Here is a 12,952-nt window from a genome sequence, read left to right on the forward strand (position 1 = left end):
ACTGGTAAACCAGTTTTTGAGCTTACCCTGAATGGTGAACATAAACAGCAAGGAATAAGATCTTCCATCTAACCATTATCAACGACGTTGAGACGTCCATGAAATACGAGAAGAATGGTGAAAACAATCCTTACTGGTGAAACGACAGAAGTATGACATGCACGTGGTTGCGGAAAATTCTGTATATATGCAGCCATGATAGGAACCAGTCGCAACGCACAGAGTAAGGCAGACACAGCATGCCAAAACAACACTGCACGATTCAGCAGCCTCGTCCTTCTAGGACTCATGGGTGTTGACCTGGGCCGTTTTCGTTTAAGCGGTTGAACCGGTCGGACCACAGTTGTTCGTTTATTAAATAAGGTCGGACCTAGTAGTCTTATGCTACTTTCGGGCAAGCCTTGACACATCCTTGCAAGGCCTGCATAAACATTTGCAGGTCCGCCAGGAATTATACCCGAAATTGTTACATTTGAAAACGGACAAACCGGTTGTTCCGCATAACGAACAGGCCCTTGATAATATCGAGTTCTACACCTGATTTAAGATTCTGGTTGTACGAAATTGTATGTGCAATCCCATGTGTGTCTTTTTAATCTTCAAGATTGACTGGTCGAACCTGACCACTTGACCAACTTTCAAAATAAAAAGCTTGTGTATCATAATACTGTTAAAGTGGAAATTTTCGCGTGCAGAAATGTTCGCGTCATGACTCTTTAAACTGTATCGCGCTGCGGAAACTTTCGCATTGGCAATGGTTCTGAAAACTATATATTCTATGAATCTTTACTTGTATATATATTCATTCCGGTGTGGGTATGTTCGCGCTAATTTAGGCAACGCGAACATTTCCGCTCTAACAGTATCATATATGAACGGATACTGTGAGCGCCAGCTTTCTTTGATTTTATTTTGACGGAACTTCACACTATAAGATTATATATCATCAATAGATGGTTATGCATGTAATGACCTTCTTTCCCATGTAAAGTACAGGTTACGCGAATAGGTCAGAGTTTAAACAATTATAATGCGTAATTTACAGGAAGTAATGAAGTTCTACATGTGGACATTTTAAAGAAACTTCATATATTCCTTGCATTATGACCAGAACGTGTGTTTTACAAACTTCTTTTAAGAATCCCGATAACAAAGGTCCAATACCAACGAATTGTAATGCTTATATTCGGCCAACATATATGTCTTTCAGACGGCTGGATATCTTTTTCATAAAAGTTCATAGATGGAAGCACCTGAACACGACTAAACTATGTACCGTGTTAGATGAGTGGTGTTTTTTTTTGCATTAATTTAGTGTAAAGCATTATTTAGAATTATTATTTTTCAGAATAAGAAATGCAATACTTTTTTTTGTACATCAACAAAAATCGTGAAACAACCCCTGGTCTATTTCAGCAGCGACCGAGGAAGCTACTGTTGGGTCCATTGAGAAGCTGCTATATTGATCCTAGCTTGACTCGGACGGTCTATCGATTTTCTCCGTACCAATACACCTCCGTACAGTTCCATCTACGTCACAACTGACGATGTCTGCTTGCATAATTTATGTTTCATGAGACGGGCTATATCGGGACTCCTCGTAATGTATGGAAGGGCAATAATGGCTGGCTGTGATCTTGCATGTCTGGAAATATGTGACAGTGTCCAACTTTAATCCCAGCCCTGAATCCCAACTGGTTCCTTAAGGGTCCAGACGACCTCCCCATCATGTTGAAGCTACAGAGACCGCTCTGCACCGAGCTTACTTTCAGGTAAACTTAGAACAGATCTTTCGGGTTGAGAGTTAAACAGCTTTAGTTTTTGGTTTTATAAACAGGAATGGACGGTATGGCAGTCTTTGCCTAATTATGGTTCACTGGTGAACATGTGATCAAGCGTGTGTCATACCCTGCAACAGAGTCATGAATCATTTAAATATGCATGTAGGCCTGTGCAGTGTGTCTGTGGGGTTTTCGTTCATCATATGGATTTATTTCAAAACCCTGTTTACATATCGGAGAGGCTGTGACATTGTTTTGTCTTCCCGTCTGGTGACTCAGTTCTAATGAAAACAGTTGTGATCAAGAGCAATTAACGCAACCAGGAATCTTCACGGGGATCTGGCGAAAAAACCGCGACAACCATAGCTTCCGAGGATGAAGAATTTTATGTTGTAATTGCTTTTTCATATTTATTCCAAGATATTTCCGTGTTGGTCACGTTTATCTTGCCTATTGCCTGTTCAAGACGTATATATTTTGGGCATGTATAGATCATTAATGCTGAACGTCATTTACTAATAATATTTTGACAAATCTTGCATTCCATTTACGAAAACAGTCCTATGTACATGGGGAAAAGATCAGAAATGCTGTCTTTTTGTACTGGAAAAAATAACTTGCGTTGTATTATTGTGCTCTTTTCATTGGCCTGGGAATTTTTAAAAGTTCTAACGCAATTGTTGAAGCCTGTTTGTATTTGGGGCAACATGAATTGCACACGACTTTAACCAAGGTGTCAGCGTTTCGTGTTTTGCACAAGTTCCGGTTGCTTTCTATAACGATGACCTCTGTGTCATTTGTATTAGGACTCAAAATGAAAATAACCTAGCTTAAGTCGTTGAGACATACATTGTATATACGTATATAGCCAAGAAAGAGTAAATATATACGTTAGGGAATTCGAATGCTTGAACGTAAAATTGCTATTAAGGGTCATGTATAATGTATAGAAGAGGGAACTGAGGCAAGGACAACTTACACAGAGGTATTCTATATGACGTAATTAATTGGTGATAGAGCTCCTTGGAAGGTAATAATGGTAAAGGATCCTATCATCCATAATTTGATTGTGTCTTAGGTGTTATCCAAGGCACTGAATTAAGAATCTTGGAGCCAGTGACGAAAAGGGCACCGGTCGTGAATCTTTAATGTAAACAAAGGAAATTTGATTTTTTTTCTCATACAGATGTAATGTTAACAAGGTATAATTAAGATATATAGTGATTTGTTTTTTATTATATAAGATACAGTGTATGGTATTATTTATGTCAGCTGTATGAAAATGAGCCGAAAGTTACAACAATAGGCAAGTCTATCAAAGACACAACAGTCATGTGACATAACAGTTCAGTCATGTGACACAACAGTTCAGTCATGTGATATAACACCTCATTCATGTGACATGTCACATCATGTCATATGACACAATACATCCCCAATGTGACACAATATCTTAGTCATGTGACACAACACATACATGTAAGTCATGTAACACATCACATTAGTCATATGACATAACACTCCAGTCATGTGAAACAACACACTGGTCTTGTGACAAAACACTTCAGTTACAAGACACAACATATCAGCAATGTGACACAAAATCTTAGTCATGTGACACATCCGTTATGTAACATCAGTCATGTGACATAACCATCAAACATCTGATCAGCATAACAAACAACACACCAGTCATGTGATACAACACAAAACAACACACCAGTCATGTGATATACAACACAAAACAACACACCTGTCATGTGATACAACACATCAAATGACACACCTGTCATGAGGTAAAACCCATTAAAACACACCAGTTATATGTGAGAAACCATATAAAACAACACATCAGTAATATCTGTTAGTTGTTAGTTTGCTGGCCCCTCCTTCATTACTTCCTCTTACCATCAGTCATGGTATACAACCTGTCCCCTCCCTTACCACTGCCTCCCTTCCTGCCCCCTACCCCTGAATCTGCAGGCTCCTCCTACTTATGCCCCCTCAAACCTTCAGTCATGGTATACAACCTGTCCCCTTCCTAACCGCTGCATTCCTTCCTGCCCCCTACCCCTGAATCTGCAGGCTCCTCCTACTTGTGCCCTCTCAAACCATCAGTCATGGTATACAACCTGTCCCCTTCCTTACCGCTACATTCCTTCCTGCCCCCTACCCCTGAATCTGCAGGCTCCGCCTACTTATGTCCCGCAAACCATCAGTCATGGTTAACAATCTGCCCCCTTCCTAACTGCTGCCTCCCTTCCTGCCCCCTCTCCCTGAATCTGCAGGCTCCTCCTACTTATGCCCTCTCAAACCATCAGTCATGGCATACAACCGGGCCCCTTCCTAACCGCTGCATTCCTTCCTGCCCCCTACCTCTGAATCTGCAGGCTCCTCCTACTTATGCCCCCTCAAACCTTCAGTCATGGTATACAACCTGTCCCCTTCCTAACCGCTGCCTCCCTTCCTGCCCCCTACCCCTGAATCTGCAGGCTCCGCCTACTTATGTCCCGCAAACCATCAGTCATGGTTAACAATCTGCCCCCTTCCTAACTGCTGCCTCCCTTCCTGCCCCCTACCCCTGAATCTGCAGGCTCCTCCTTCTTATGCCCTCTCAAACCATCAGTCATGGTATACAACCTGTCCCCTTCCTAACCGCTGCATTCCTTCCTGCCCCCTACCCCTGAATCTGCAGGCTCCGCCTACTTATGTCCCGCAAACCATCAGTCATGGTTAACAATCTGCCCCCTTCCTAACTGCTGCCTCCCTTCCTGCCCCATACCCCTGAATCTGCAGGCTCCTCCTACTTATGTCCCGCAAACCATCAGTCATGGTTAACAATCTGCCCCCTCCCTAACCGCTGCCTCCCTTCCTGCCCCATACCCCTGAATCGGCAGGCTCCTCCTACTTATGCCCCCTCAAACCACCAGTCATGGTATACAACCTGTCCCCTTCCTTACCGCTACATTCCTTCCTGCCCCCTACCCCTGAATCTGCAGGCTCCTCCTACTTGTGCCCTCTCAAACCATCAGTCATGGTATACAACCTGTCCCCTTCCTAACCGCTGCCTCCCTTCCTGCCCCCTACCCCTGAATCTGCAGGCTCCTCCTACTTGTGCCCTCTCAAACCATCAGTCATGGTATACAACCTGTCCCCTTCCTAACCGCTGCATCCCTTCCTGCCCCCTACACCTGAATCTGCAGGCTCCTCCTACTTATGCCCCCTCAAACCTTCAGTCATGGTATACAACCTGTCCCCTTCCTAACCGCTGGATTCCTTCCTGCCCCCTACCTCTGAATCTGCAGGCTCCTCCTACTTATGCCCCCTCAAACCATCAGTCATGGTTAACAATCTGTCCCCTTCCTAACTGCTGCCTCCCTTCCTGCCCCCTATCCCTGAATCTGCAGGCTCCTCCTACTTATGCCCTCTCAAACCATCAGTCATGGTATACAACCTGTCCCCTTCCTTACCGCTACATTCCTTCCTGCCCCCTACCCCTGAATCTGCAGGCTCCTCCTACTTATGCCCCCTCAAACCACCAGTCATGGTATACAGCCTGCCCCTTGCCCCCACAGCCTTTAACCCCTCTCAACCGGTGCCTCCCTTCCTGCTCCATACCCCTGAATGAGCAGGGCCCCCACACATGTGTCCTTCATACCATAACTATGGACTGTCAAAAAGCAACAGAACATAATAAACCTGCAATAAAGATCCCTTGTCCCACTGTTGTGTGTTTTTTTTTATCATATACAGTAACCCCCCATTATTATTTCATTTTGGATACAACTGTAGCACATTTGGGTTAGAGCACTTAAATTCTGTTGACTGGGTAGCTCAGCTGCTTAGAAAGTTAGTATAACAAGTCCAGGTATATAGTCCCTGTTGAATTTTTACACTCTGTATAGCTGATTAGATTTTGTGTATTTCATCTTCGTTATGTTTTCATAAAAGTTAAAAGATTTTGGTTTTTCTCCAGGAACTCCGGCTTTCCTCCACCACCAAAACCTGACACGTCCTTAGATAACCAAACCATAAAAGACCTTCAACATAAATGTAGCTGTCAAGTGTCAACTCTCCCTCATTAGGAGGGAGATTCCCTTATTCTGACCAAACTCACACAAAGTCAAAATCTACATCCTGTGATCAAATGATCTCCTAGTAACTGCAGGTGTGTGTATTGATCATAGCAGGTGTGTGTATTGATCATAGCAGGTGTGTGTATTGATCATAGCAGGTGTGTGTATTGATCATAGCAGGTGTGTGTATTGATCATAGCAGGTGTGTCTGATTCAAATGATTGTTTTTTGGAGTTATTTCGATACATAAAGAGGTAAACAGAAATTGAACGAAGCTGTGAGTTTCAGTCACATTTCACATACTGTCTCCCTCATTGGAAATGTGGAATGAGGGAGATCTCCTTCATTGGAGGTTCCAGAGGTTGACACCTATGCTCCAAGTTATATATATAAATATATAGCTTTGATTAATCATTCTGTATAGTTTTCTATTCAGAATGATTAATTAAAGCTATATATATATAATCATGCCAGAAAAAGCAGTTTCCATTGTGTATAATTACAGTTTTTGGCAGTGGAACGGACATCCTAAACCCCATCACCACTGTAGACCATAATGGAATCATCCAGATCAATGTATGGTAGAGTTTATTAAAGTTACATAGGGTTGAAAGGGTTAAATGATGATTATATATCCTTTGATTAATTTCAGATTGACTCATGACATAAGTCCAGACCTTTACTGTGATGAAGACGATCATGATCTGGACCAAGTCAGTCGTGAACAGTTCATCTTCTCTTGTCTCGCCAAACAGCGTGACAAGAAAGTTTCCATTATTGACAAAGTTAAAGATACACTAACAGACAGAAAGAAATCTAGCTTAATCGATGTAAAACTACCACAATCAGAAACCGCAGAAAAAGCCGAAGCAGATAGCTTGATACACGAATGTGTGAAGGAGAAATTATACGGAAGCTCGGAGAAAGAGATAAAGTTGGAGAAATTGAAAACGCCATTTGGTGTCAAACAAAAGACAATAGAACAGCTCCATAATGCTATTAACGAACAGTATCATTCTAAGCAGGAGAGTGCATCCAGGAAACCATCAGTGACAGACAAGTATGAACCGGTAAGTATCAGTTTTTCATTGGGTGGTCGGGTGGTGCAGTGGATAGCGGACTTGCCTTTCTTAAAGGCGGCTGGGGTTCGATTCCCTGATCAGACGTGAAAAGGTAAATGGGTCACCTGCAGCCCAACCATGTTGGTTTACTCCAGATACCCTGGTTCCCTTCCACATTAAGACCCTCAATGCACTAACAAGAGTGAATAATATAAATTAAGATATATTTTTTTCACAATTGTTGCAAAATAAAAAAAGGAAGAAAATTTAACATTAAAGATTTCATTTGTTAAAGTCAAATTGGATTTTAACTTTTTTTGTTTTGTTTTGTTTTTTGTTTTGTGAGATTTGTGGTCTTTTCAAAACAGTTCAGGTAACAATTTTGTTGTTTTATGTTGCCTTTTCAAGAACTGCCACAACCTCTGTTTTCTTATTTTAATAAGCACCCCATCAACCAGATTTTCATGTGCCCTGGGTGCTAATTACGGTGAATACGGTACTTTATTTACTTAACTTTGAAAGAATACTATTTCAATGTTGATATCAATAATTGTATATAAATTATTATATTTGTGGAAGATTTCATTTGGTGATTGGGTCTTGTCAGTTTTCACAACATGAAAAAAAGTGATTTACAATTCTTTAGTACCTGAGTAAGTGTGCTGCTTTGAAATTAGATTTGTACATGATGGATGATTTTATGTCGTGATTTGCTTTGATAGGAACTGAAGAAAAGTCCTCGGGAGGAACATGCGCGGCCTCATCAAGCTACAGTACCTAAGGCAACCATTGCTAAACCTGTGCGTAAGCCGAGAAAACTACCGGAGATCCCTAACAAATGTGAGTATATATGTTGATCTCATTGTATTGAAAACTGGCTTGATATAAAAACATATGGTGAATTTTGTGCAAGGTATTTTGTGACCTAAATTTTGACAGCAGGCATCCATAACGGATATACTGTAGAATCATTTATTTTCGTGGGGTTAAAGCTTCGTGGTTTTCATAGACTAGCCTGTTTCAAGGACTTTATATTTTGCTAATTTCTGATTTCCCCCTATATCTATATCATACCAAATTTATGTTTTTGTGGGGATTTAATTTCGTGGATTATTGTTAACCGCAAATAAACGAAATTTAATGTCCCATGAAAATGTATGATTTTACAGTATATACCTACAATGTATGTGTTATTGTAGGAAACGGGTTTCTCCCACAACCACTACATGTTTCCTCACTCGACCCAACTCCTTTGATAACCCCACTAGGAGTGGGTATAAACATTTTTGGTTACCCATTGGTGGATAACAACCTTGATGTTGTTTCATCGGTCAATCTTCTAAGTATGAATGTCAAGTAACAATGCAGCATCATCTTCCATTATTTCATCATAGTTCACGGCGATTGTTTCCCAGATAAGAACAATTGAATAACGTATTGACTATTCCTAAGAGAAAAACAAGTTAAATCTTAACATTGTGCAACAAAAAGGCCCTCAAACTCATGTTGGTTGATTGTCACGTTAATCTAACTCTCGTAAGTTTATTTTCAAATTGTAAAAGACAATCTGCATGTAAACCTTGTGTCTTTATATATACAATTTGAAAATTAACTAACGAGTGTTAGATGAACATGAAAACCAACCACCACAAGTTATGAAACCTCTATTTCCCTTCTGCCCCCCCCCCCCCATTTTGTCCTAATGTGGTGGTACATTTTGTCCTCATCTGGTGACACTGTGGTACATTTTGTCCTCATGTGTTGACTCTGTGGTACATTTTGTATTGTGTGTAGATTCTGTGGTACATTTTAATTGTGTGTAGATTCTGTGGTGTATATTTTAATTGTGTGTAGATTCTGTGGTATATTTTAATTGTGTGTAGATTCTGTGGTACATTTTATATTGTGTGTAGATTCTGTGATACATTTTATATTGTGTGTAGATTCAGTGGTACATTTTAATTGTGTGTAGATTCTGTGGTACATTTTGTATTGTGTGTATAGATTCTGTGGTGTATATTTTAATTGTGTGTAGATTCTGTGGTGTATATTTTAATTGTGTGCAGATTCTGTGGTATACGTTTGTACTTAGTGTGTAGATTCTGTGGTACATTTTATATTGTGTGTAGATTCTGTGGTATGCTTTGTCCTTACTTGTTGACACTGTGGTAATTTGGTCCTTATGTTGTGAGTCATTTAAGGACATGCCTTCAAGCAAAGGCATGCCCTTAAATTACCATAACAGTTAATAGGACGTTAAGCATCAGGCAGTATATATTTTGTCCTTATGTTGTGAGGCGGTGGTAAACATTTGGTCCTTTTGTATTGAAAATGTGCTATGAATTTCCTTGTGTGTTGACTCATGCATGCAGTGTTTTTATCCTTAAGTGTTGACATGGTGGTAATATTTGTATACATGTAAACCTAAAACATGTCAATCCGTCAAATGTGTCAAATCCACATAATCTGGAAACCTGTGTAAAATGACATCATTTCTGTATAATGTTGATCTCACTTACCTATATAATCTGACACCTGTTTATTCTGAATTAATTCATTGTTTACTGTGTTGTTTGAATAAGACAGGTATCACAGCAACTTCTGTCATTTTGCAGCTCCAGACGGAGAGTCTACTTCCTCTGTTCCAGTCAATTCAAAATGCCTGGCAGACGAACTCCAGGAGGCGATGGTGCGAGACAGTCGCCAAAACTCCACAGATGACGATGACGATGTGTTTTATCCGACACCCTCCGAGGGGAAGAGTTCACCATCGTCAAAAGCATACCCGAAGTTTAGCGGTAAATTTTTAGAGGAACTTAAAACAATAAACTTTAACAGTGTATCGAAGAACACACGACCGTACACATCCTCCAACAATGTGTATTTGGAGGAAGATTCTACAGCTGACAGTCAGCGCCACCTGTCTGTGGCCACCAGCAGTAGGAGGAGAAGGAACAGTTCTGGTGGCGACGGTTAGTATCGTGTTGTGTTTCTATACAAATCTAGGACCAAGTTGGTTTCAGGATCAAATGTAACAAATGGGGAAGATTTGAATTGTACATAGGATTATAGTCGCCTTCTAGCTTGGCTTTGGGAGGGTGTCCAAGGGGAAGGGGTTCCTAGGGGTAGGGAGTACTCAGGATAGAGAAAGCTGGAAATAGGGGGTCCTGGGGATAGAGGGTTGTTATTGAGTAGGGGTCCTAGGGGTATTGGTTCATAAGTGTATGGGGTCTTAGAGATAGCAGTTCCTAGGGACAGAGGATGCTAAAGATAGAAGGGGTGTCAGTGGTGTGCTTTGGGTAAGGGGTGCAAGGATAGGGACCTTGGGCAGGGATTCCTGGGTATAGGAGATCCTAGGAATAAAGGTCCTCTGGAGTAGGAGGAAATAGGTATTGGGGTCCTTGGAGTAGAGGGTCCTAGGGATAGGGGTCATAAGGACTGGGGTCCTTGGTGTAGGGGCTTTTAGGGATGGGGGTCATAGGGATAAGGTTCCTGGAGAAAGAGGTCCTTAGTGTAGGTAGGGTTTTTAGGGAATCCTAGGGAGATCATAAGAATAGAGTCATAGTCGGGGGGTGTTTAAGGATAGGGGATCATAGGAATAGGGGCATGAGGGATAGAAGTTCCTAAGAATAACGGGCCCTAACGATAAAGATCCTTTCGGAAGAAAATATTCTGTGAAGAACGTATTGCCAGACATGATTAACAGAGAGAACTAAAAATGGGAATCACCAATGATAAATTTTGATACTCAATATTCATGTTTTTTTGTGTGCTTATGATATGCAGGGTCAAAGAGGAAGTCAACCTCAAGTGTGGCAAGTGCAAATTACACAGACCTTGAGGTCACCCACCGTGGAATGCACAGATTCATGCCGCGTCATAAGGACGAGATCTCCGTGGAGATCGGAGATCCTATACATGTTTTCTCCGAAGCTGATGATCTGTGGTGTGAGGGTATGTATATATTGAACTGTATATGGAAGGTGTATATTACTATATATTTTATTTTTTTAAGTTAAATATTATGTCTTTGTGTGGACAGATCCTTGTAGGGAATCAAATTCTGCTGATTTAAAAGTATTAAAAAAAAGCTCATCAATTCAGCCTCTCCAAAATTTAGAGATTTGTCAACAAAGAAAAATTGAATAAATCAATTTAAAATTGGATTACCTGATGAAATATTTTTAGGGTCGATGAAGTCCAATTAATGGCTAGTACTCCTACCTACGTTTGTTGTTTTCAGGTGTGAACATGCGGACATTTCAACGTGGAATATTTCCCTCTATGTATGCAACAGATCTTCAATTCTTGGAAGATGATTCAGGTAAATAATTTTATTCAGGCAAACTTGGTGGTTTTTTTGTAATTTTTTTTTTCTTTTTTCTATTTTCATTACAAATACAAATCCATAAACCTGACATTCACGCATTCTCACACATACACACGGACATGGATCTAGCATTATTACAATCGTTTTTTTTTTTAATATTCAGTCAAACTTGTGTTCAGTGACCATCTTCTGAACGTCTGTATAGAATTGTCTCTTGGTAATTGTTGCAGGTGGTCTCTTAATACAGGTCCTATGGAAATGAAATAAATGTAATAAGGAATTTTTCAAAAGTTGTCTCTTTAGAAAAGTTTGTCTCTCAATTCAGGTTCCATTTAAATAAAAATAACTGTGCTACCAATTTTTCAAAGTGGTCTCTTTAACATAGGTTGTGACCTATTGCTATCCGTTTTCGTCCGTCGGTGTCCGTCGTCCGTCGTCCTTTAACATTTTACATTTTCAACTTAAGCTGAAATACTGGCAAAGGGATTTCATTAATATTTCATGGGAAGGTGACTGACATCTCCCTGACCAAGTGTTGTTATTTTTCGGGTCGATCAGAAATCCAATATGGCCGCCACGGCCACCATTTTGAAAAACTATTTCAAACTTAAAGTCAAGTTCTGCTGGGTCGATTGAACTGAAACCTGGTAGGAATGATCGACTCATGGTCCTGACAAGTGTTGGTATTTTTCGGGTTGATCAGTAATCCAATATGGCCGACATGGAAGCCATTTTGAAAAACTATTTCAAACTTAAAAACAAGTTCTGCAGGGCCGATTTAACTGAAACTCAGTCTAAGAATGATCAGCTCATGGTCCTGACAAGTTTAAGTTAACATTATACTTAACAATTTTGTACTCAAATTGGTACATATTTCAACAACAAAAATAAATACTGTAGGACTCAGATGACCGTTTAGGCCCATGGGCCTCTTGTTTTCAAAGTGGTCTCTTAATACAGGTGGTCTCTTAACACAGGTGGTCTCTTAGGAGATGAAGAAGGTTTTTCTGTATAACCAATTATATATATTAGCTCACCTGGTCCGAAAGACCAAGGTGAGCTTATGCCATACTGTGGCGTCCGTCGTCCGTCCGTCGTCCGTACGTCCTTACGTCAACAGTTTCTTTAAACGACTTCTTCTTCTTAACCACTTATTGGAATTAAACTTGATTTGACTGGAAGCATCCCTAGGTGGTGGGGATTCAAAATTGTACAAATGTTGTGGCTGACCCCCCAGGGGGCTGAGGGGCAGGGCCAAAAAGGGTATTTGGCTATACTGCTTTAAGCGACTTCTTCTCTGGAACTAAGTGATGGATATCAACCTTATTTGACTTGAAGCATCTCTAGGTGGTAGAGATTCAAAATTGTACAAATGGTGGGGCTGACTCCCCAGGGGGTTTAGGGGTGGGGCCAAAAGGGGGCAATTTGGCTATATTGCTACAAACAACTTCTTCTGTAGAACTGTGCACTGGATATCAATCATATTTGATCAAAAGCATTCCTAGGAGGCAGGGATTTAAAATTGTACAAATGGTGTGGCTGACCCCCCAGGGGGCTGAGGGGCAGGGCCAAAAAGGGTATTTGGCTATACTGCTTTAAGCGACTTCTTCTCTGGAACTAAGTTGTGGATATCAACCATATTTGACTGGAAACATCCCTAGGTGGTGGTGATTAAAAATTGTACAAATGGTGGGACTGACTCCC

The 12,952-nt window shown here is 40.7% G+C and overlaps 1 protein-coding gene across 1 annotated transcript in view; it reads left to right on the forward strand.

The window, feature by feature from the left end:
* Positions 1-1,587: 1,587 nt before the first annotated feature.
* LOC110450696 (C-Jun-amino-terminal kinase-interacting protein 1-like) overlaps positions 1,588-12,952 on the forward strand; it is a 17,975-nt gene continuing 6,610 nt past the window's right edge. Inside the window, exons 1-6 of the mRNA XM_021498329.1 lie at positions 1,588-1,772; positions 6,510-6,927; positions 7,641-7,758; positions 9,534-9,890; positions 10,705-10,872; positions 11,162-11,242. Of these exons, the coding sequence (XP_021354004.1) occupies positions 1,729-1,772; positions 6,510-6,927; positions 7,641-7,758; positions 9,534-9,890; positions 10,705-10,872; positions 11,162-11,242 (1,186 nt within the window). The 5' untranslated portion in view covers positions 1,588-1,728. The remainder of the gene's footprint in view (positions 1,773-6,509; positions 6,928-7,640; positions 7,759-9,533; positions 9,891-10,704; positions 10,873-11,161; positions 11,243-12,952) is intronic.

This window comes from Mizuhopecten yessoensis, unplaced genomic scaffold, assembly GCF_002113885.1.
Source record: "Mizuhopecten yessoensis strain PY_sf001 unplaced genomic scaffold, ASM211388v2 scaffold5459, whole genome shotgun sequence".
NCBI classification, from domain to species: Eukaryota; Metazoa; Mollusca; class Bivalvia; order Pectinida; family Pectinidae; genus Mizuhopecten; species Mizuhopecten yessoensis.